General features: G+C 37.2%; 5 protein-coding genes across 6 annotated transcripts; 4 read left to right on the top strand and 1 right to left on the bottom strand.

The window, feature by feature from the left end:
- Positions 1-2,078: 2,078 nt before the first annotated feature.
- On the top strand, positions 2,079-4,527 carry LOC110766720 (Concanavalin A-like lectin protein kinase family protein). The gene has a single exon (XM_021970086.2). The coding sequence runs from the start codon at positions 2,131-2,133 to the stop codon at positions 4,246-4,248; it is 2,118 nt and encodes a 705-aa protein (XP_021825778.1). The 5' UTR covers positions 2,079-2,130; the 3' UTR covers positions 4,249-4,527.
- Positions 4,528-8,598: 4,071 nt separating this feature from the next.
- LOC110766817 (uncharacterized) lies at positions 8,599-10,454 on the top strand. Its single transcript, XM_088252774.1, has 3 exons — positions 8,599-8,905; positions 9,030-9,255; positions 9,869-10,454. Exons 1-3 carry the CDS (start codon positions 8,681-8,683, stop codon positions 10,297-10,299), a joined length of 882 nt encoding a protein of 293 aa, XP_088108900.1. The 5' UTR covers positions 8,599-8,680; the 3' UTR covers positions 10,300-10,454.
- On the bottom strand, positions 10,375-12,563 carry LOC110766818 (uncharacterized). The gene is made up of 6 exons (XM_021970206.2): positions 12,460-12,563; positions 11,880-11,975; positions 11,613-11,697; positions 11,427-11,502; positions 11,249-11,307; positions 10,375-11,012 (listed from the first exon to the last, which is right to left on the bottom strand). Exons 2-6 carry the CDS (start codon positions 11,939-11,941, stop codon positions 10,764-10,766), a joined length of 531 nt encoding a protein of 176 aa, XP_021825898.1. The 5' UTR covers positions 11,942-11,975; positions 12,460-12,563; the 3' UTR covers positions 10,375-10,763.
- Positions 12,564-15,775: 3,212 nt separating this feature from the next.
- Positions 15,776-19,138, top strand: LOC110766773 (Protein kinase superfamily protein). The gene is made up of 4 exons (XM_021970138.2): positions 15,776-16,142; positions 16,474-17,665; positions 17,920-18,375; positions 18,679-19,138. The coding sequence occupies exons 2-4, from the start codon at positions 16,925-16,927 to the stop codon at positions 18,949-18,951; spliced, it is 1,470 nt and encodes a 489-aa protein (XP_021825830.1). The 5' UTR covers positions 15,776-16,142; positions 16,474-16,924; the 3' UTR covers positions 18,952-19,138.
- Positions 19,139-23,310: 4,172 nt separating this feature from the next.
- On the top strand, positions 23,311-24,646 carry LOC110766812 (basic helix-loop-helix (bHLH) DNA-binding superfamily protein). 2 transcript variants are annotated; one of them, XM_088252012.1, is made up of 3 exons: positions 23,311-23,594; positions 23,801-24,154; positions 24,278-24,646. In XM_088252012.1, the coding sequence occupies exons 1-3, from the start codon at positions 23,475-23,477 to the stop codon at positions 24,278-24,280; spliced, it is 477 nt and encodes a 158-aa protein (XP_088108138.1). In that variant the 5' UTR covers positions 23,311-23,474; the 3' UTR covers positions 24,281-24,646. The 2 variants fall into 2 exon arrangements, with proteins under 2 accessions (XP_088108138.1, XP_021825893.1); XM_021970201.2 differs by having other exon boundaries at positions 23,315-23,594; positions 24,281-24,646.
- Positions 24,647-25,040: the final 394 nt, after the last annotated feature.

The following is a 25,040-nucleotide window of genomic DNA, read 5'->3' as shown; positions in this document are numbered from 1 at the left end:
CACTTACCAAGTTTGGCATTTGTTACGTATATGCACCAACTTGAGGAGGAGTGTTGAAGTAAGTCTTCTAATTAATCAAGGAGATTTATTTCCTTGATTAATTAAGGGATTTACTTTCCTATTTTATAGATTTATTTCCTTTGGTTAATTAAGGGATTTACTTTCCTATTTTTATATAGTTGTCAAATCATTGTATAATTATGAGATACTTTCCTAATCCTTTACTGGATCTAATTCCTTGTAAAGCACTCATGTAAACTCTTATATATACCTCCTTATGGAGAAGAATAAAAAAAAGAACCTAACATATTCAAAACCCATATTCATATTTTAGCAGTTATCAGCTCTTTAATTTATCTCTGTCTTTACTAACACAAACAGACAATCAGATCAAACCCTAAAAACGACAAATGAAAAACGCAAACAGACGAGACACAAGAAAACCACCTTTGCTTGCCTGACAGAAAAAAGAATTACAATGATGAATTTGAAAAACCAAAGCAAGCGAATCAACCGGCCAAAAGTGCAAAAACAGATCAATTAATGACATCAAAACATTGGATTGGATGGTCGTCTCACCAAGCCAAATTGTGGTTTACTTTAATCAAGTAATTAAATAACAAATCCAATATAATATTACAATTATAGACGCTTTGGTGTGTTCTGCCAATCATGGTTGCCCATTAAAATTTAAAACCCATTTTGGCAAATCAAACCTTTTCATTATTTCGTCCGTCGTTGATTATGATGGGCTACCTATCTGGAAAATCACCATCTCTTTAAATTTATTTAAAACATAATTAATTCATAGGATACGTTAATTCAGCTTACAAAATTCTACAAATGTTCTCATATATATATCCAAATCTTACTATACCTACTCACATCTCATTATTCTCATACTCACTTCTTATCGGAGTTGTACATAATATGACTATAAACTCGTACATAATGTGAAACTCATCATTTAATGCGCGGCTAGCTGTAACTAGCAAGTCTCGTATTCTTTTATAAATCTTAAATCAAGACATCTTCGCAATATAATTTAATAAGACTCATCTGACTAGTATGGAGACGTTTTGTTCATATGCAGTGGTTAATTAACAACTAAAGGAGAGTTCAATCTTGTTTTTGTTGCTAATCCTAATGGTGCAAGATTTGCAATGAAATTTCAACTTAACACGTCATTCGAACATATCCCACGTTGAACTTTTAGTTTAGAATAATTGCTTCGACCATGTAAAATAATAACATTCAAAGTTTAATTATGTTTCTTTCCCAATCTTTTATGTTCATTTTGTCACTAGGTCAAAGCTTGCAAACTATGAACTCGAAAGTCAAACAACTTGCTTAATCCCCATTTCTTATTGTACGGATAGCAAATAGATATTTCTCCAGTGGCCCACAAGTACGTATAAGCAAAAGGCAACTATGCTTTGATACTGATGGAGAGAGTTCAACACAGGCAGCAGCCAGCGGCCATTCGAATTTGAATATGTACCAAAATCTAACGAAAGAGGAAAGAGGCGTTCGTTGACTTTTCAACCTGAAATTTGGGCTACGTTTTCTCTCGAAATAACCAACATGCCATTTTGAGATTCATATATGAGGCAAGCAGTCAATGTCAAGTTCACACTGGTTGACTGAGAATATTATTTCTTTAACCCCAATTTCCCCATAGAAATCGAATCACGCAAATGATGAAGGTAAAAGTTGTTCATTTTCTAATTTGATAAAAAATATAAGAGACTTATAACTCAAGTAGATAAAGGAAAAAATAGTAGAAATTTCTATCGGTTTAAATTACTTTTAACAAAGAACATTGCACCAGAAAAAGAAAAAGAAAAAAAGAAGAAGATATTATTATCCCCGCATGTTTTCACGTGCACGGTCCCAGCCACATGCCCTTTTGAGTCGGCAAGTCTGCCTTCAGCCAGACAACCAATCCCACCACAAAAATGAAAGCCAAATGCCATTTTCGTAGTTACCCCAATATCCAAGGGTAAAAAAGACACATCACCTGCTGAAATTTATGGGTTTCTTTGACTACACAAATAAACAAAATAATAATAAAAAACCCTTCTCTGCATCCCCTGTTTCATTTCATAATTCATTCATTTCTCTACATGAATGAGCTTCCTCTGTTTTTCTACAATGAAGGAAACAAACCAGCATCCCAAACCTCTCCTCCTGCTAATTTTACTGTCTGCAATCCTATCTCTCCGATCAGCTTTGGCTGTGGACTTTGTGTTCAATGGCTTCGACTCCTCAGACATGCTGCTTCTCTACAGCAACGCCACCGTCGAATCTCGGATTCTAACACTCACAAACAGCACAAATTTCTCCATCGGCCGAGCACTTTACAAGTCCAAGATCCCCTCCAAGGCACCCAACTCTTCGTATGTGTATCCTTTCTCAACTTCTTTCATTTTCTCCATTGCTCCTTACAAGAACACTCTCCCTGGCCATGGCATGGTTTTCATTTTCACCCCGGTTACCGGCATCGAAGGCACGAGCTCAAGCCAGCATCTTGGGCTCTTCAACCGAACCAACGATGGCATCCCCAGCAACCATGTGTTTGGTGTGGAATTTGATGTGTTCAAGAATGAAGAGTTCCAGGACATTAACGACAACCATGTTGGTATTGATGTGAATTCCCTCAAGTCTGTAGAAGCACATGAGGCAGGGTATTGGCCTGAAAATAGCGATGGCAATGACGACAAGGATTTCAAGAAATTGAAGCTGAACAGTGGAGAAAATTACCAAGTTTGGATTGATTATAAGGATTTCTTGATTAATGTTACTATGGTAAGAGCGGGCATGCAAAGGCCTCGAACCCCAATTTTGAGTGTTCGGTATAATTTATCTGATGTTTTTGAGGATGAAATGTTTGTTGGGTTCACAAGTTCAACAGGGCAGTTGGTTGAGAGCCATAAGGTTTTGGCTTGGAGCTTTAGCAATTCCAACTTTTCGTTGAGTGAGAGCTTGATCACTTCGGGTTTGCCTTCTTTTGTGCTTCCAAAGAGTCCGATTTTCAAGTCAAAAGGTTTTATTGCAGGAATTGTAGTGGGTGGTTTGTTTGTAATTGGTGTATGTGCTCTGTTTTCTCTGTTTTTGATTAAGAGGCATAGGAGGCTGGCAAGGGAGAGAGAGAATATGGAGGACTGGGAATTGGAGTTCTGGCCGCATAGAATTACTTATCAGGAAATCGAGGCGGCTACGAAGAGTTTCGGAGAAGAAAATGTGATTGGGGTTGGAGCCAATGGGAAGGTTTACAAGGGTGTTTTGGCAGGAGGGGCAGAGGTTGCAGTGAAGCGCATTTCACATGAAAATGATGGAATGAGAGAGTTCTTGGCTGAAATTTCAAGCATCGGGAGGTTGAAGCACAGGAACTTGGTAGGGTTGAGAGGTTGGTGTAAGAGAGAGAAGGGTAGCTTCATGCTGGTCTATGATTATATGGAAAATGGAAGTTTGGACAAGAGGGTGTTTGATTGTGATGAGAATAAGATGTTGAGCTGTGAAGATAGAATTAGGATTTTGAGAGATGTGGCTTCAGGGGTTTTGTACTTGCATGAGGGTTGGGAATCCAAAGTCCTACATAGGGACATTAAGGCAAGCAATGTGCTACTTGATAAGGAAATGAATGGAAGGCTTGGGGATTTTGGGTTGGCAAGGATGCATGGTCACGGTGAAGTGCTTGGCACCACTAGGGTGGTTGGAACCATAGGGTACCTGGCCCCGGAAATCATTCGGGTCGGGCGAGCATCGGATCAAACCGATGTGTTCGGGTTCGGGATCTTGATTTTGGAAGTAATGTGTGGGAGGAGGCCCATAGAAGATGGGAAGCCACCTTTGGTGGAATGGGTGTGGCAACTTATGGTACAAGGCAAATTGATGGATGGGTTTGATGAGAGGCTTAGGGCTAAAGGAGAGGTCAACGAGGAGGAAGTGGAGCGAGTGTTGCATTTGGGATTGTTGTGTGCATATCCTGACCCAAATGCTAGACCATCAATGAGACAAGTGGTCAAAGTCTTGGAGGGGAAGAATGATCAGCCGGAGGAGTCTGAAACTGAGAATATGGATGCATATTTGCTCCACAAATTGCAATCCAAAGAGATGTGGTCTGATTTTTCTCAAACTACTTTTGGGTATGGATCAGCACACCCAACTTTTGAGGATATTAAGCAGTCCATATTTACTTCAATGTCTCTGTCTTGGTCCAATACTAGCATGGTGGAGGGCAGGTGAATTTCCATTACGCACCAAATGCAACGGCGGAGTTACGTACGGGTCTGAAGTTGTATATACATGGAAGACTACCCGAAAGATAAGTAGCTAGCTCCACCACAAGGAAAGGGGATTTTCCTTTTGCTCTTTTTTTCTTCCACATATATTTATTCATTTTCATTGGATTGGGTGATGTAGAGGAGGCTTTTCTTTTTCTCTCTTTGCAAATCAGAACCGTACATATGTATTATAGCATACTTTATTACGACATAATACGAGTGATTTTTAGCTTAAGATGCACATCATCATGTCACTACTAATAAAGTTATATTGTCTTTTTTGCAATCTTGAGTCTTAGAGCACTTCCACCCCATTGTGTCACGGCAAATGGCAAGGGCAAGTAAGAAAAAATACTATTCACATAAATAGTGACTAACCTATCAATTTCTTTATGCATTCCCACTCATTGCCACGGCAATTTAAAAGCAGCAATTATTTACATGAGATATGAGGAGAGGAATTTGTATGGATTTTGGAGTGGGAAGTGAAGAACTTACTCAGGAAGTAGCTTAGGCGATTTGCTATGTGTGAAAGCTCTTGCGTTGTTACAACTTGACCATCAATATTCATATTGTTAGGTAGGGAGGTTGGTAGACATTATAATTATCCACTTTAAAAATCCAAATCAATTAATATTTAATCAAATATGTAGGGTCAGGTTGGGCTGTCCCTAGCTTTTGTTGGTTTAAAGGTCTTTACCTTGACTGACAGGCCCACTGGGCTACTAATGCACTTCAGAGGTGATCGCTTGGACTATATTCTATCGTTCTTGCGAATGGGCCTGTTCGAGTTGCGACAAGCGTCGGCAGCATACAATTGGGGCTTGTTTGGTTCGTGGAATAAGAATTAAACGATAATGTATATTCTCAAGAGATGAGAATGGAAGATTTTCAATCCCGTGTTTCTGGCTGTCAACAACCAATCGAACTATGTATGCATCCACATACATTCATCTATACATATAACATACCTGCATACGTACATACATACATACATATACATATATATATTTTGAATGGACAAAGCATGTGCGACAGCGGAGACGTACTCTGTATCTCCTTTTTCCTGAGGGATGGGGTGCTTTTGGAGTTGGAAGATTTATATTGATTGGCTATAACATTGGGATTCGTTAGGTCCACACGTCAGTTTTAGTGTTGCCAAAGCTCTTGATTCTGCATTTTCACTACATTTCTCCACTCTCTCTCTCTCTCTCTCTCTCTCTCTCTCTCTCATTATTCTTCTAATTATTTATTTCCAATTAACAAGCAACTATAAAGGTTGCTTTGCTTCTTGCCACTCAAATTTTTCTCTCCCTAATTTAATCTCTCACAACCCTGCAAAAACATACAATAACAGACAGAGAAAAGACAGGAGTGATGCGACGCCAGTTTAATGTCTTGTTGCCTTAATTGGTTTTGCTTTGCTTAGAACGTGAGGTCTGAGTGCATTTATACGACATGCAGCTCAGCTGAGCTGTCATATCATTTTCATTTCAGGATAGCTTATACGTGCACCACAAAATTTCTCTGGTTTTTGTCGTATGTAGTTTGAGCTCAGGATCTTGCTGCCCAAAATTAAAAGAAAAGAAACTCGATCGGGGGGTTCTTGAATTTTTTGACAAGCCATCATGTGGCTCATTGTCCCTGCCAAATGTTGCTGGCAAAAGTCCACAAATATATCATCTGACTGAACCTTCATAGTTCTTCCTTTTTTTTTTACACCAGAACCTTCACCCTTTTTTCTTTTTTAAAACAAATGATAGTCTAAATTAAACTAAACTTAGATGGAAGGAGGCGAGCTCACTGACCAACTGGCCTAACCCACTTTTGCGATCTTTATACCATTTTATATTAACTGCTCATTTGATCAATCAAGCCTCTAAACTTGGTAAGTGGACATGCCAAATTAACCAAACCCTTCTCTGTCTTAAGCTGACCTAATTAGACCAGATCATTCCAATTTGAACAAAGCTATAGCAGATAACGATCCTACCTGGCAAGCTAGCTAGGCTGATCAGATCCTTGATCAGATTGATTAATGGTCTTATCATCTTCAAACACAATCATGGCATTAAAGAAATCAGATAAACACAGGCATATGTGTTATGCATGTTTTGGATAATAAGTACAGATCGATCTGGGACAGGTTAACAAAAGCATGTTGAACACATGCCATGAAAATGAAATGATCGATTTGCTAACACACTGTTTCCAATTCAAGGTTGCCAAAATGTCACCTTCTCTTCTGGCATCTTCTATTATGTTGGTCTTATCCCTTTTCGAGCAAAGCTTTTATCCAAAGGCTCCACACACATGTTCAATACAGTATTATTGTCCAAATCCATACATATATATATATATATATATATATTTACACCTGTAACTTGTAGATTGATCAGGTGGTTTAATCTTGTCTATATGTTGAATGGGTCAAACTTGGCATGATAAATTAATGGGAAGTGATTGACTGAAAACAAAATAGCAACTATAAATTATACAGTTTGAAGGGAAAAAGTGACTAATTAATGTTAATTGGTATCTGCATTCTTAGTGAAATTAGATTCCGAGTTTGTTTCTTATTGTGTGTTTAAGGTATAGCCAACGTATTATTAGGTTTAATTAACTAAGATGGCATCATCATAGAGTCATAGACAATTAATAAACAATGACTATAGTCTATGCACCAATAAACAAAATAATATCAATAAAATACTATCGCTTTTCCCTCGTTAAAAAAAAAACTTTATTAATTACAGATGAGTGCTTGTGAAAAATGTTTCAAATTCGGATCTCCTCTTTCTCATATAAAAAAACATACTTATTGTAGAGCTTTTGTTTAATCTAAAGAAGATTAAAAGATTAGCATTGAGGATGCGGAAAAGATATTTGTTGGGATAACAATCACAAAACTAGACATAATATAATAGAAGAGTATGAACATTTAAAACAAAAGCAACAATGCTTAGACAATAGTTTAGTTCATGTTTGGAAAGGATTAGAATCTTTTTTGTGATATTTTTACCAAAAAGACCTAATTAACCTACCTGCCGACACCGATGCCTAACTTGACCAATATTAGGTACGTAAGATTAATATAATTTTTTTTCTTAGCTTTCCTCTCGCATGTGTGTTAGGTCTAATATACTTAAGACTGATGCAGCCACAATTAATAAAATAGCTTTTGTTTCATCATGAGTTCTGTATTAGCTTAAAAAAATTAATGACAGGTTGAACTTCAGAAATCTAATATTTGCGTATACCATTAAAAAATTGAATCCGAACCTAAAATCACTTTAAATGAGAAATGTTATTAGATCAATAACTAATTTCACGTATTTAAATAAATTTTAGTTAGCCTAAAATCGCTTTAAAAGAGAATTATTATTTAATCAAGCACTAATTTCAGTGTTTAGATGAATTTTAATTAGCCTAAAATCGCTTTAAAAGAGAATTATTATTAAATCAAGCACTAATTTCACGTGTTTAGATGAATTTTGGTTAGGTACCCTTCATTTCAGGTGAAAATTAAACCATTTTTAAACATGAAAATTGAAATTGGAAATCAATCACATCCATCACTGAAAACAGAGAAAATGCACGTTACCCTTTAGCACGAGGACAAAATGAATGCACATAGACCCATTCATGGGCATGGTTCAAATGATTGGACCGTCAAATGACGAAAGTGCCTCAAATTATGCGGAAAACAGGAAAAAAAAAGAAAAAGAAAAAAGAGAGAATGTGATTGGCGAGGCCAAGACGCCGCGTATTCGTGACATTCTCATATCTAATGTTAATCTTGCGAAAGACATTCAGAAATTACGATATTAACTAGAAGGTACTAATAATGGGTCGGTTGAGCGACAGGTAGGCCCCGCTAATCGGATAGGGCTCGAGCATCAACGGCTCTGATCGATCCAAATTGCAACATCTAAGACACTTAACAAACATCGTGTCATCTCAATCATTCCAGCCCTGATGGTCCCACCACTCACAAGATCATGATAGAGATGCATCTGCAACTATTTTATAAAACATTTGAGATAGAAAATAAAAAACAGAAGCTTGATATTCGAGTATATCCAGATAGATTGTTGCAATTATTGGACGTGCCTTACGTGGATCCCTGCTGTCCGGCCCAATCTCTACAAAAACAACCGAACCGCTTCGATTTACCTCACCGAATTGGATCAAGCCACGTTGGTAAATAGCGTCCCCCTTCATGTGCGCGGGCGCGGCGGCTTGTAGTCCATGTTGGCCTAGTGGGCCCCACCATCATCCAAACTTTGGTTTTGGTATTTAAGCCCAATGTTATTCCTCACATTGTTCATGCCAATACGCTCACACCATCTGTGTAGCAGCTAGAAATTACTAGTAGCGTGGGATATCCTTAAATGGCTAGAACTCCTGCCACCGCTCGACAATTACTGGCGGCGAGTTTTTCCGGCATGGTTTTCGGGTTTCTTGAGGATTGTCAAGAATTCCGGGAAAGCTGTAGCAGCAGCAGCGATGGAAGCCAAGAAAATGAAGCCTTCTTGTTAGATGAAGAGGAAGAAGAAGCTGGAGATCAGGAGGAGAAGGACAGGAGGTTTTGGGAAAACCAGCACCAGCTTTTACAAGTAATTGTTTACGCATACGCATTTGTATATATAATACGAAAATGTTATGTTATCAAACTTGTTTGATAATTTATAACCTTGATCTAGAGTCTGACAACTTAAGTATTTGTTACGTGTTTTGCAGGTGACCTTGTGCAGGACTAGTTCTCTAGAGACGAGTATTAGGAGTGTGACAAAGGAAGCGGTTAAGGAGATAAATAGGGAAGGGACAGAGTGTGGCTGCGGGAAACCGATGGCTAGCGGTTGCCGGAGCTGCCTCATGAGAGAAGTTTCCGGCGGGCTTTGCAATGCTGGTTACAACAGTGCCATCTGCAAGTCTAAGTGGAGGAGTTCGCCGGATATTCCTTCAGGTAAAAACAGATTAAATATATAATTTAAATACTTCACTAATTAATTAATACAATATATCCCATCACACACCTTCTTTTTGACCTACCTTGCTCTTTTTTTGACATTCTACCTAAAATAATTTTAGTCTGCACACAAATGTTTAATGTCTTCTATAATTAGCACGTACAGCCCCTTTGGGCTTTTTTCTTTTTTTAATAAATAAGACTAGCCTCTTCGCACGCTCTTCCGCGCATGCGAAAGGTTTTTTTTTAAAAAAAGATAATGGATAGTTGTGTTTTATAAAAATATGATCTATTATCTGATTTTGTTTTTTAATTTTAATTTTTCTAATATGAAAAAGTGTGAATTTACCATATTATCCTCATTTAATTAATACTTTCAATTATTAATGTTTGCATTAACCAAGCGCATTTTCTAGTATTTTGAATGTTTTACCATTCTTTATCTTTTGCTTTATATATATAGATAAAAAGAAAAATAGAGCAATTGAATAAGGTAGGTAGTATCTCGATATCACACATTCAAACAAAAATCTATATGACCAATGACTCAGATTCACAGTCGAACCAAGGTTAAGATGCTAATGATGCCTTTGTTTTCATTGTTGTTCAGGAGAGCACACATTTATTGATGTTGTGGACGGTTCAAACCCTAAGAAAGGAGAGGTGAGGGTGATTATAGAACTCAACTTCAGAGCAGAGTTCGAGATGGCTAGAGCAAGTAATGAATACAATAATCTGGTGAACCTGCTTCCTGAAGTGTTTGTTGGCAAAGTTGAGAGACTACAAAACCTAATTAAAATCTTATGCTCAGCTGCAAAGAAATGCATGAAGGAGAAGAAAATGCACATGGGGCCATGGAGGAAGCAGAAGTACATGCAAGCTAAATGGCTCAGTCCCTGCAAAAGAACAACATCAACACCACTTTTGTCAGTGGGAAACTCTGGCAGGTTGCGGCCGAAGCTGAAGGAATCCATGTTAACCGTAGATTTGCTGGAGATGCTGCCTAACAGTTATTGCATCACAGTAGTTGAAGTTGTGTGATTTTAAGCAAGTTTTTTTGGTTCATCTGCTTGCTTTGATCGTGTTGAAATAGTAAAGTTTCTAATACTTCTGAGCTTAGTGTATGTATACTATATATGTAAAGGAGAGAAGATCATCTAATTAGTAATAATGGATATGAAATCTGTTGTTGCCCACTGTAAGCTACTGCAAAACAACAGTTCTGCTTCAGAAAAATAAAAATAAAAAAAAGTTCAAGAGGGAGCAATTGTAATTCTTTTACCTTTTTACACATTTTCTTGCTGATGGAGGCACAAGTTTTAACATAATAACTTCTTCAATCAAGAACATGGGGAGTTTTTGTTCCTAAGAAAACATGCTCTGTTTGATGAAATTTCATTTTATTACTAATTAACACTTGCTTGGTATATGGAACATGATTTTCGCACAGATGTATGAGCAGCCTAACACAGTTGCATATAAGACACATTAAACATCCAACATCCCTAATCACAATCAGCATCATCATCAGCATCATAGGTAGATTCATGAATATTTTCTTGATTCGGAACGGGCGATTTATAATTTGCTAGCCTTCCATCACCTCCCTCTTTAACATTTTCATAATCCTGCCTCAATTTGAAGTCATTTTCAGTGATGTCTGATTCATGCTCTATGGTGAGAGGGTTTTGTCCTTTGGCATCACCAGCATGAATTATTATTGCCTTGGACTTTTTCCTCGAACTAGGAGCATGCTGCCAACAGATGAAGAACAAGCAATTATTTGTTTGATAAAAGGCAAAAGAAAGTTCGGTTTCAAACTGGAAATTCAAGTGTTTAAATTTTGAATTTGAAAGAATTCACCGCAAAGTAGAAGACCCTTAAACAAATTAGTTTTGTGTTTATGTTTATAATCATGTAATTAGAACACAAAATGCCAGTTCTATTTAAGATTTACTGCTTTCAGCGAAAAAAAATTCCTCAGACTAACCTTCTTGATCTTGAGCAGCATAGCAGGATTGGCACCGACAGCTCGTTTTGACCACAGTCCTAATCTCAAGAAAAACAGGACATAGAGAGAAATAAACAGTTTGAGAATAGTTTTGAACATCTGCATTTATATTTGTATGTTCAGAAAATTAATTGATGTGCTAAATTTTAAGGCATACCCTCGTTTAAAGGACCTTCAAATGACTGTGAATTGTCACTTGAAACCGATTTTAAAGAAGAGCCAGCCCTCCGGCCCTGCAAACGAAGTAAAAAAGCAAAAACATCAGTTCCCACGGTTGGTACGTTCTTAGAGAATAACCAGGAGATGGATTATGGATATGATGCCCAAAAGAGGGATATGGTACCTTTCTTCCGGAGCTTTTGACCAAAGTAGGTTCACCTGTACTGGCATCTCGATAGATAAGCACTTTTCCACAACCACTGCATGATCTGAAGTAAACCAAAAGGAGAAGAAGCAAAAGCAGTGATATGGGTTTGTTTATGACTGCTTCTAAAAGGGCCACACGCACATGTACACGTTTGGCATAAAATTTTATAAGTGTATCTAGAAAAACAAATTTTCATAAAAAAGCACTTTTGAAAAGTAGCAAAGATAATAAGGCGTTGCTTACACAAACTGATGATCATCTCTCATTGGAGGAACAAGAACTCCGCAATGTGAACACCACAACATTCTTTTTCTGAAGCGTTCACTTTACTCCATCTGTCTGGAAAAGAGAAAAAAAAAAAGCCAATTAGTATATTGACTTACTTAGTAACATCTTTTTCTTTGTTTTACACAAATAGAGAATGGGAATCAAGCACAGAACATTGGGTCTAATGATAGATATACTCTTAACTATTACAAGCTCACTCATATAACAAGTGAATTACGAATAGCATGGTATGTGAAGAATCATAAATATTAGTGTGTCATGCCAGTTGTACGATACGCGATTATACACATTATATAAACATGGTGTAATTGCGGACATTATTTTGTTTGATACTCAAAATTAAATTTTATGATAATTTGAAGCTTCAGCTAAGATTTAAATCACCTCGATAGAAAACACAAGTACATGTATCTATATACAATAATAAATTAATAGGACACAAAAGAGCATAAATTAAAGTGCAGAAGAGTATTAATTTAAAAGTAAAACTATATTAGAAAAAGCACAAAGCCAGATTTTGAAGAAGAGACCAGACCTGTGAAATAAATAATTCTGGTTTAAAACAGACAGGAAGGAAGAAGCTCTGGGTTAGCAGCATATGTATGTATGGGAATGGGATATGGATTTCTACTACTAGTACTAGTAAGGGGGTTCTCTTTAAATATTTCTTTTACTTTCCTTTTCCTGAAAAAAGAAGGCTTTCTTTTACTTCCCCTGATTTTTTTATAAAAAAACTTTCTACACTATTATTACGGCATGCGCGTCATTAAATTACACCAATATGATTGGTCCATTTAAATCACGCCCATCGGACCCAGTGGCCCATTTCCGGGATTCTCATTGGGTCAAAACCGGACCGGCCCAATTTACAGTAAACCACGTGTGCCTGTCAACAATGTGTCAAAATCCAATTTCATTTGCTTGGGTTGGATTTATGTGAACATATGGGCTTTGTCTCAGTGGATATTTGGACCATTTTATTATTATTATTATTATTATATTTTATTTTTGTGAAACAATATAGAATCCATTGAAGAACAGGGTATAAGCCCGGCTACAACAATAAGAACACATCCAGAAGGTTCTTGCAATACAGAGACTAAAACAACAACACCAATTAAACACAAGTATTACAAGATTGTCAAAAGACATATACAATTTTAAACTCATCTAACAAGGAGTTACAGATGAGGAGGACCCAAATCCTTGCAGCAACGAGTACTTAAAGAAGATCAAGACATAAAACAATCTCTCAAACTTCATGGGACAAGAAACACCTCAAGAGTGGAGGGTATAATCGCTCAACTTCCACTAGGACATTCCAAAGAACATCCCAGCATCTCCTAATCCCCTTAATCCCCAAGCACAATAAATGTAGGTCCACCAAATTCAGAAGCTCCACCTCCAATACAGAGAGATCCACCCGAGATCTGCCACAAAAGCAGCAGATCTAGCAAGATCATCCAAAAACCAGACACAAAAGACTAGAATACAAACCCTAAAGAAAAAGGAAAGAAAACAAAACCTTGCAAAAGCAAGAAGCAGACAAAACCCAATAATACTTAATTATTTGGACCATTTTATTTATTTCTACTTTCCTTTCTTTTCGTAAAAGGGAGAAAAGCTAAACCTCCATTTTCTTTTTATTCAATAATCAATTTACAAGTCAGGGGATCCAGATCGTCACATCATCCTTAATATAAAAACTCAATCTACCTCTAACAATTTTTTTTTTTAAAAAAAGCCCTAGCCTTACTAACTCCAACTTTATGTCAACAGAGTGTTTTTTTTCCTTCTTCTTCCTTTATCTCCTTCTTCAAATCTATGTAAATATCATATCTTCAAAACTCGTGATCTCTTCTATTTCCCATATTAACACAAATATGTATATATATATATATATATTCTCTTTCCATATGTCCTAGCTCGATTTTCTGGTTGCTACTCACGTCACGAGTAGTCTGAAAATTACACATATAGCATCACGTCTTTTTGCTCCAAGGATTTTTGCCTTTTACTAATCGCCTTTTTGCTCTAAGTAACCATCCAACAAGACTTGGACCAACAACACTTCCTACATTTGTATTGTTCAAGCTGCTTACTATGGTAACGAAGTCTGCAAGGAGTATTAGCTGTGAAATCCACATAGATGGCAAGGGAATCACGCTTTTGGAACCACCCTAGCCATCCGTAATGGATATATGGGAATATAAATTTTGTTTTGACAGGAGAAAGAAATGGATGAGCCACTAGAAGTCCTTTCTCTCTCCTCATATTTAGGAGCTCCTAGAAGTCTACCTATTTTAGGAGTCTTTTCTCTCTCCTCATATTTAGAAGTCTACCTATTTTAGGAGGTAAATATGGAGCATGGTTGAAGTTGTATTTTTCCAATTCCTCCCTAAAATTTGTCTAAGTATATGGCTTAGGAAGTCTATTACTAATGCTCTAACCAATCCACTACATATTCCTTCTTATCAAGTACAAGATGATAGCTTGGAAATTGGAAAGAACCATCCTAGTGTGAAAGCATGAAAAATACTTCTATACTTTAAGTGTCATTGTCTCGTTCTCATGATCTCATCTTCATTTTGGAGTCTAGGCTTTTGCGTTTCAATTTACTCCATAAAAACTACAATATTATGGTAAATTTTCTACAAATGCACATGTAGAAAATCAAGACTTTGCACTAAATTTGTAAAAATCAAGTAATCCATTTTTAGATACAATTTAATAATGTATAACTCTAACAATAGAGTATTTACTCTCATATCGAGGTTGATGACGGAATCCATCTTCAGATTTTGCATGCGTATCTATTCTAAAATCTAAATATATACAACACATTTATCCTCGCATTCAAGATAAAAGTCGAAATTTTATCCACAATTACTATTTTTATTAATCCTAGATGCAAGTTCCATAATCTCCAGCTCTTTACCTAACATAATCACACAGCAAACAGCAAAAGATTTACAATTTTAAGCTTTAACACGTCGAACCTCGCACGTACAGAGAAATTGGTCCGTGCGAACCGTAAGAGCAACTCCACCCATTTGCCCCTTGCCATGGCAAGGGGGGGGCTAGGGCAGCCACTATTCACATGAATAGTTGTCGCCCTTGCAAATAGTAAATTTTGTGTTTCCACCCATTGCCATGGCTAAGGGCAATTACTATTCATTTTTTTGTTTTTTTCACAATTTTTTTTACCTCAATAATTAATTTGGATAATATTTTCGGATAAGATTTTTGGGTTCTTACATGTCAATACTATTCATATCTCATAATCGGATAAAATTTTCAATTTCAAATTTTAGATAAATTTTAAAAAAAATTGGCTGGTATTTATAGAAAAAAATTCATTAATTTTTGGGTATTTTTAAAAAAAAATTCCGAATTTTTTCTAGTATTTTATTGCAAAAAAATTGGCTGCCGTTGGATTGGAGGAAAAAACAGATCGGAGAGCCCAGACGACGCCATGTGGCAACAGAAAAAAAATCACATGAACGGTACTGTAGCACGTGGGGGCACTGTAGCGATACTGTAGCACAGCCTGCGTTTTGGACCTCGGGCTGAACTGGCCTTCGGGCCAGCCCGAGTTGCGTGGGACCCACTCCAGCCCTTGCTTGGGCTCACCGCTGGAAACCCATTTTTGCTAAAAACTCCCCCAGCCCGAGGCAAGGGGGCCTCGGTGGAGTTGCTCTAACAGATAACCGTAGGTTCGTTGTCTTTCGGTGCCCGCTGGCGTTCGGCTTTTAAAAGTCATCCGTACCTCATTCTCTCCGATAACGACACATGTAATCCCACATTTTACATTATTTTAATCAAAGAATTCTCCTCTTCCTCTTCTCTCTCACCTCACCTTCTTCTCAAATCCGTCTTTTCTGACTTCCGCTCTGGTGGCCCCCACTCACCACCACCCCCCATTGAAACCTCACATCTCCTCACCGCACCATTAGAGAGACCTCACCAAAAATATCGGGGTCCATGGAATCTACGCTCCAGCTTATACGATACGTATAAGCAAATTGTCTACGGAAAAAGTAGAAAAAAATCTTCTAGGAGTATTGGGTTTTTATTATTATTTTATTTATAAATCTTTCCTCCCTACCAAAGATCATAGCTTTCTTCCCATTACCCCATATCGAATGTTGAAATGGTGAAATACAATTCGAATTCATGGTGATTTGTCGCCATCATGTAGAAGCCATATCGCTTATGGTAAGCTTATCAGCTCAGACTTTTTAATTGGTTACCCTTTTTTAAATATAATTTTTTTGACTTTGTTTTTGGTGTGATATTATGTGGAATGTTAATTATTTTGCATATGGGTATATTTTATTCTGTATTATTTTAGTGAATTTATGATTGTTTTGACACAATGATTTTTTTTAATAAATTTTTTATTCTCTCTTCCGTGGTTGATGGGGTTGTAATCATGGGTGTTTCTTCGTTTTCAATATAATTGAGTACACTTTTGTTTTTTTGGGGCTTTTGGTTTTTTAAATTTTTATTGACTTGTTTATTGGGTTATGTGTGTATGAATTTCCAGGCTTTTACGGAAGGTGGTATTTGACTTTGAAACCAAAACAAGTTTGTTTTTTCAGAGGTTAGAGGGTTTGGTGGTGCTCGGGGTCCATATTATTTGATTGGAAGGTCTGCTTTTGGATGGGATGTGGTGGGTTTGATGGAATTTTGGTTCTGATGGAGATGAGATTAGGATTTGATACAGCCTCATTCTTCAAGGGTTTGAATGCTTTTCTGCTTTCAGTGGTGAAAAAAGTTTGATTTTTTTCTTCTTCCGTCTATTAGTTTATAAGCAGAGGTTGTTGATGGGCTTGAAGAAATTTGGTTTTTCGAGCTCTATAGTTGAAATTAGATTGTTTAAAGAGTATCGACTTGGTTTTAAGCCGCCTTCTCAGCTAGAGGAGAAGGAGGAGAAGAAGATTAAGGAAGTGTTGTGGGTGTAAAGCTGGATTGGATTCATAGAATTACTGGGAAATATGGAGGAAGAGGCTAATTCTTGGATTAGGAGAACAAAGTTTTCTCATCGCTTTGATTCTTCAAGATTGGCCTCCCTTCCTCTAACCATTGAACAAGACCGGATTTCAGGGTTAAAGTCAAGGCCTATAGCAACAGCAACAGAGGCTCCTTCTAATCAGACTTCAAGGCTCAATAATTCAAAGACTCAGAGGAACCATGTTCCTTCACGGTTTCAGCGAAATCTCATTACCAAGCAGAGATCTTTGTCCCCTCTGCCTCAGACCACCCTCTCTGATGAGTTTAAGGAAGCCAAGTCTGAAGCCAAGAGGTTTTCGACACCACATCCTAAGAGAAAAGTTATGGGAAGGTTATTTAGTAAGGATTCACAAACTAAGGCATCGAATCCGATGAATACGAGCCCCCTGAGGCACTTGGCGTCTATGAAAGTCAATGACAAGTCGAAGAACCGGAAGGAGTCGCCTTGGGCCAAGTACTTTGACCATGCCGGTGGCAGAGTTAATGCTGTGGAAGCTGCCGATGAATTTAGTGTTGATTTGTCAAAGTTGTTTCTTGGGCTTAAGTTTGCTCATGGGGCGCATAGCAGGCTCTACCATGGTATTTACAACGATGAAGCTGTTGCAGTTAAGATTATCAGGGCTCCGGATGATGACGAAAGTGGAGTATTGGCAGCTCGATTGGAGAAACAGTTTAGGAGAGAAGTTACTCTTCTATCACGTCTCCACCATTCAAATGTCATAAAGGTGACTGAATTCTTCCTTTCTCCACCTTTCATATGTTATTTGGTTATGTAATTTTCTCCCTTGCCTTGTCAGAATTATTCTTTTGGCTTTTCAATTTTCGTATGCTGGTCAACCAATAGTCTATTATAGATTGAAGTTTTTAGACATCAGATATGTTTGAACCATGTTTATAACTATCATAATTGCGATTCATGCCTTTTAGTTTGCTGAAATTGTGTATCCTTTGTTGCTGATATCTTGATCCAATGAAACAGTTCGTTGCAGCCTGTAGAAAGCCACCCGTATATTGTGTAGTCACGGAATATTTATCAGAGGGTTCCTTGAGGGCATATTTGCACAAACTGGAGGATAAATCTCTTCCTTTGGAGAAACTGATTGCCATTGCCTTGGACATTGCTCGGGGAATGGAATACATACACTCACAAGGAGTCATTCATAGGGACCTCAAGCCCGAAAATGTTCTTATTGATCAAGAATTCCACCTGAAAATTGCTGATTTTGGTATAGCATGCGAGGAGGCGTACTGCGATTCTTTGGCTGATGACCCTGGGACGTACCGTTGGATGGCCCCGGAGATGATCAAGCGTAAATCCTATGGGAGGAAGGTTGATGTGTACAGTTTCGGACTTGTCTTCTGGGAAATGGTGGCCGGAGCAATCCCCTATGAGGATATGAATCCCATTCAAGCTGCTTTTGCTGTAGTGAATAAGGTATGTTTCTGACTTTTATTTCCCCTGTCTATAGTTCGAACTTAGAAGGGTTGCATATTGGGCTCCTTCCCTTAGTCTGTGAAGGTTAGTCTTCAATAAGTAGCAGATGAGGGTCATAACTCATCATGGAATGAGTTTGCAAAAGATTTGAGCTTGCAGCACCTTCAATATTGCCATTTACTCTTTCTTGTGAAGCTCTATATGATGCATACCTATAAAAAAGTTACTTATAAAAAAGAAACTTCTAACTTATAAGTTACATATGGAATACATTCTAAGATATTGTGGGTTCTTTCTTTTCAGAATTTGAGGCCTGTTATTCCAAAGGACTGCCCATCTGCCATGCGACTCTTGATCGAGCAATGTTGGTCCTTGCAACCAGATAAAAGGCCTGAGTTTTGTCAGGTTGTGAAGGTATTGGAGCAATTCGAGTCTTCCCTTGCCCGCGACGGAACGTTGACTCATGTACAAAATCTAATTTGCCAAGATCATAAGAAGGGGCTCCTTCACCGGATTCATAAGCTTGGTCCTGTGCATCCTCATAGCACACCCGTGCCCAAACCCAAGTTCTCTTGAATCTTTCTTATGATCTGGCTTTTGTAGTGTCACCAGGTCAATTGTAATTAAAAAAAGAAGGTTCGTTTTTCAAGCCTTTTTTTAAAATTGTATTTCTCTATTATGTTACATTCATGTGGAACAGTGGAAGTGAACAAATAGATTGAAAGGCATGCATTGGAGTGAAGCAAATATCTTTTTCATATTATTTACATACACAACAAATGCTTATCAATTTTTTTTTTTTTCTCTCTCTCTCTATCTCTTTAGAGAGAGAGAGAGAGAGAGAGAGAGAGGTGGAAAATGCCATATTGTGACAGTTATCATGGCTCCTTTTCTTTTGCAAGTTTGAATATTCTTATTAGTTCTTCTTCTATCTCTTTAGAGAGAGAGAGAGAGAGAGAGAGAGAGAGAGAGAGAGAGAGGTGGAAAATGCCATATTGTGACAGTTATCATGGCTCCTTTTCTTTTGCAAGTTTGAATATTCTTATTAGTTCTTCTTCTATCTGTCCAAGCCTTTTTAGATTTTTTTTTATAGATTCAGCTTTGTTCATGCAATCAATCAAGGATGGGTTTTGTTTTCACATGTCATTTTCACAACCAGAATGATTGGTGCTGTGTTTCATTTTCTTTCTATTTACCTTCCCAAGCATTTGAATGCATTCTTCATCAAACCAAACCAATAATGAATTGGCTTGTCCAATTAGGCAATTACCATACACACCCCTCTGTTTTCTTATAGCACCACCCAGTCATCTACCCTTTTGTCCAATTGTCTCCTCCCCTACCCCTTTGCCTGCCTTGCACGCTTTGAAGACTCTTTGATACAAACATAAATGTCTAGTTTTGAAGCGAAAGTGGATGCATGGCCTACACGTTTCTCCTTGCATCATAATGTTTGATTACTTGTATGGAAATTTGGGTTCAAAAAAATCCGTGATCTTTTAAAAGGGTAGGTGGTGAAGGACATGTTCACATAAATTCTCACATTGTTTTTGTGTGTTGTATTGCCAAGAACACAACTGGGTTTGTCTGCTCATTCAAGGAACAACACAATTGTCTCCTTGTGTAGCTTAAAGAGTTTAATGTTGCGATATGACATTTCGCAAGCAACTCCCCCAGAAGAATTTAGATGCATTGCATGGAGAATGGGCTTTCTGCTTTTGCCACCTATAACTTCCAACCCGTGATATTTTTCTTTCGGTACAAGCGATATCATGAACCATGAATGCAATTGCACCAAGCAGTGAAAATGAGAAGGTGAAATTTCCCAAACTGTCAAATGATTCATAGTTGGTTCAAAATGCTGTGAATCTTGATAATTTAATTGCATCATACAACCGTTGTGTCTTAAAAATTGGCGTGAATGAATTAATTTTGTTAATTTGTCGACATTTGTTTGGACAAGGTCCTCATCTGTCGTTCATTTCTGGAGGTCACAATCTAATTACTTTAACAGACGTGACGTCTGCAAATTGTGGTCCATTCCATATACTTAGTGACGTATTTTAGATGCTTAATTATTTCCTTTTGACCAGACTAACCAATGATAAACCATCCGATCCCCGCATTGCATTTTAGAAAGATTGACGGAATTTTTATTTTATTTTTTGGAGGGTAAAAGCTGCTCCAGCACCTTTGCCTACGACATGGTTGGACTGTGCTTCTTTTTATTCCCACTCTTTTTCTTTCTTCAATCGGTCCGACCAGTACAAGTGGTTGGTTCATTTTGATGTATCATTTAATTAACTGAATTAACATATCAAATCCAACTAATTATTAATTTAGTGATATTTATTTTCATTTTGTTCGAAGATGTCTCAAGTTTGATTGTACCCAAACACGTTGCACCTAAGTTTAGCCCTATAAAGGGAGAAACACTTGTATGCAACAAGGATAACATTGTTTTGCTATACCCAGCCAATTACAATATATCACACGTGATAATATTTTCACTTAACATAACATGATTGACCGAAATAACACACGAGTATTTCTCCCTTTGTAGACCATTTAGCACCTGCCCAATTGGCTCTTCCAAAGTTGTACGGTCAATTTCTGATCCCACGAAAGTGGTGACGGGGTTTTCAAATTTGCATTGTGGTTTTGGCTTCTTATAAAGGTTAGGAAGGGTCTAGGACTCTAGGGTTCTACTTCTAGTTCTACCCACCAAAATAATAATACTTAATTGTAATATCAGATAGACATCTGATGCGTTGCACGGTTTGTGGAGCATTAAATCATACTTTTTTATCATTTCTGGAAGTACTTTATAAATATTATATATAAAAAATGTATTGAGTCTTCCTGGACATTATTTTATTAGTGGCAGACCCATTCAATTCAATCAACTTTAATGGCAGAGAGTCCACAGACCTTGCCGGTCCTTTTACAGGGCTCCAAAAACAAACGACAGAATCCCCAACAAAAGCCACTATGTATGGCAAATATGATGCCAACTAACTCCTTTCCATAAGATAATTAAAGCCGTTTTCACCCCCTCCTCTTCATTTTGCCTTTCACATTCATTTTGATTATATTTCTCATATTCTAAACAATGCTCAACTTTGCACATATGGGTTAGGTCAGTTGATTAAGATAGTGTGTCCGCTCATTTACACTTGAGTTTGATCTCCCTCCTCGTACATTAAAGTAGTTAAAAAATTTGTTTTGTCCAAAAAATAAAATAAAACAATGCTCAATTTTAATGAAGATGTATAAGAACTTATTTATATAATCGTCCAACGTAATGCCGATTGTGCTATGGTGTTGACCTGCTGATATCTCATACAACATTACAAAATGTTAAACTTTGATAAAAGAACAATACTTTTGTTAATCATTAGATTACTACAAAAAGATGGATTAGATTAGTATTAGTTGTTAGGAAGCATGCATCAAAAAACTTACTTCGAACCCATTTCCTAACAACTCCTAAAAGTGTTTAGCCTAGAAAGATCATCAGCAGTTTTATTAGAACCGCTCCTGGCCAGTTACATATAAGTGGCAAGAAATGCAAGAACGTAGAAAGAAAGATTTGAACACTCAAAGTATCATCAAAAGAACACAGCATCTTGTTATAAAATCCCCATTGTCCCCACCTTTTTTTTTTTTGGCATGAAAGCAAAACACTAGCCGGGTTTGTAAAAGAATTTGAGAGCACGACTCATGATCTGTTCCCTTCGGATTATCAACTTTAGTTTCTCTTGAGGGCTTGTCATTTTCAAATCTCTCAAAAAAACTCCCCATTTATCTGTGGTTGTGGTAACAACTCCTAAAGCTACTTTAAATGTATATAGTTCTATGTAATTGTTTCTGATAATGGTTTGACGTCTTCTGTGGAAACGACAAACAAAAAAAAAACCATCTTTAACATGTGAATTCAGACTAAAGTTGCGGTAGCTAGCCTCATCTTTAATTAATATGTGAACGCAGATTAAACTTTGCTATATATGTCTAATTGGAAAGATTTCTGATATTTGGAGGAAGCCACAGGATCCTTTCGGCTTGATAGACCCTCTTCAAGCACGTGTTGAATTAGAGGGATGTATAGCAAAACCAATCAACACTCAGCTTCGACAACTAGTGGATAAGATCAAGGAGTGGAGAGTAGTCTGTGGAGAATGATTTGCATGATAAACCCAAATGTGAATGAACAAAAGATGCATAAAAAGAAGACCAGAGATAATGCTGTCATATTTAGCAGCATCAGCCACAGTGGTGAGCATGTATAAAATGTGCTTGCTAAAAACCACATGGTTACTTACCAAATAGTTTGTTGTTGTTAACCACTTCATAAACTTAATTAATGAACATAAGAAGAATAAGGTTGCGTGAAAAGAAGTTTTTTAGTCCTTGTGCATGTATCGAAGAATACAATGGCCATTCTTTAATACGGACCGTTGATGCAATGTGACCTACATGCATTAACGATAAATATCAATTACACACATGACTCCTCTTGTCTATCTATTTACACAATTTAAGAATATTGCCCTTTTGTGTTTCTAAGGTAGGTAGGACATAAATTTATAGCTGGTACTGTGACTTTATAAAATAATGCAAAAGATGGTCTAGAAGAACATTAATCTGCTAATTTCCATTTTAATTATACGTTAATTGATTGATACATCCTCTACGGTTGTTGAAATCCGGAAATAGCACAGCCCAGAACCATGTGTTTTCGTCTGTGGAAATGACGGTCAAGGACGGTGGTGCGCACGTAGGGCCCTGCCAAACAGGAATGAAGGGTCCCAGTGCCCTCTGAAATCTGTAAACTTTTCTCAGTAGCATCTAATGATACAGTATTGCTTTTCTTTTCACCTTTGGCTGTCTTTCTCTTCTCTTCATGAGAGAGAGTCTTGATAAAAGCGCACGCAACAACAAATTGATGACCAACATTTGTTAAGTTTTTGACTATTTATGTATAATACATATATCATCAAGCACTTCAATTTTGCAAGTGAAAATTGTTTTCTCTTTATTGGTTGGTAGCACAGTACAGCTAACTTAGCTTTTCTAGCTAGCTAGAGCTTGGCATATTCATGGAGCACTGCCCTAGTTCATCTAGAGCTGATAGGAAAACCATAGAGAAAAATAGGAGGAATCAAATGAAAGCCCTATACTCCAAGCTCAATTCTCTTGTTCCCCATCAACGTTCAAGGGTATCTCTCTCACTCTACTGCTCCCCTATGTGTATATATATGTATTCATCAATAATCTTCTCTTGTCAAACTGTGAATTTGATTCATTCATCAAAATGATTTGGTTTAAAATGAGTTGTACTCCAGATTTCACAATCGCAACATAAGCATTTGTCTGACAAAGTAAGTCCATATTGAGAAGTGTTTTTGGTAATGGAATTTTGCAGGAAGTGACATCGCTACCAGATCAGCTAGATGATGCTGTGAGCTACATCAAAAAGCTACAGACGAACTTGGAGAAAATGAGGGAGAAGAAAGAGAGCCTAATGGGAGCTGAGAAGAGTGGAAATAATAATGCCGGCTTTGTTGGTGGTGGAGTAATGGGGGGCTTAAAATCACCACAGATTGAGATTGAGATTCAAGAAATGGGTTCAGCTCTACAGGTTGTTCTGATAACTGGGTTGGATTATCAGTTCATGTTTAATGAATCAATTCGCGTGCTTCATGAAGAGGGAGCCGACATTGTGAACGCCAGTTTTTCAATTGTTGAAGATACCATTTTCCACACAATACATTCCAAGGTATAATTAACCAAACAAACAACATTAATTCATTATAATTTTTTTTTTCTAGATATAGATACGTATATTTCTATATAGAATGGTTTATTCATGAATTTACGCATGTTTTTGCTTCTTCATAAGTAGATTGGAGAGTCTGCACCAGGCCCCGTAGCTGCAAGGATATCAGAGAGACTGAAAAAGCTTGTGAACGGTAGAGCTGGTTCATTTTGAAGCATACAATATGATCACAAAGTGCTGCTCTATATTGAAGGGATTGATAACCTTAATTATATGTATATTTCTCTGAGTTTGGTTGGTGATCTTCTTGTGAGTCCTTTAGAATGACTATGTCAATATGCATATGCCCCTTGGTCACGATCTCGAGCTTTTCTTTTCTTTTGCTTACATCTAGGACTTACTGCAGTTTACCAAAATTCATGCTTGTTCACTCACTCAATGAAATATTGAGGTTTTTGTTTCATCATATAAATTGTTAGGTGACTATCGACAGAGTCCGAATTATACTTTCGATATAAGTCAATAAGTATGATCGATCTTATATGATTCGAAAAATACATGCTTTCTTACTTGCAAAACAAAGAGTAGTAGTCTACAGTAAGTTTCAAAAATTAGGTCATTGGAGGAATGAAAGGGTTGGAGAAGCAACAGAAATATTGTGTTCTGGTTTTCTTACATTTGCTTCACTACTTATCTTCATGTGCACAAACTAAAAGTTTCCAGAACTATTAATCTTTCTTTTGATTTTGTGTTATATGCTTATTTCGTTATCTGTTATATATGTGTATATATATTGTGTGGAAGGAAATGGACAGAAAAAGTGGATGCGCTGGGAATCTGTGTTAATCTGATGTTTAGCTGGGCATGTGGAACTTGTTTCTTTTTA

The sequence above is a fragment of the Prunus avium genome, chromosome 4 (assembly GCF_965620075.1).
Source record: "Prunus avium chromosome 4, drPruAviu1.hap1.1, whole genome shotgun sequence".
In the NCBI taxonomy this organism is placed as follows: domain Eukaryota; kingdom Viridiplantae; phylum Streptophyta; class Magnoliopsida; order Rosales; family Rosaceae; genus Prunus; species Prunus avium.
This window is presented reverse-complemented; position numbering and strand designations above follow the sequence as displayed.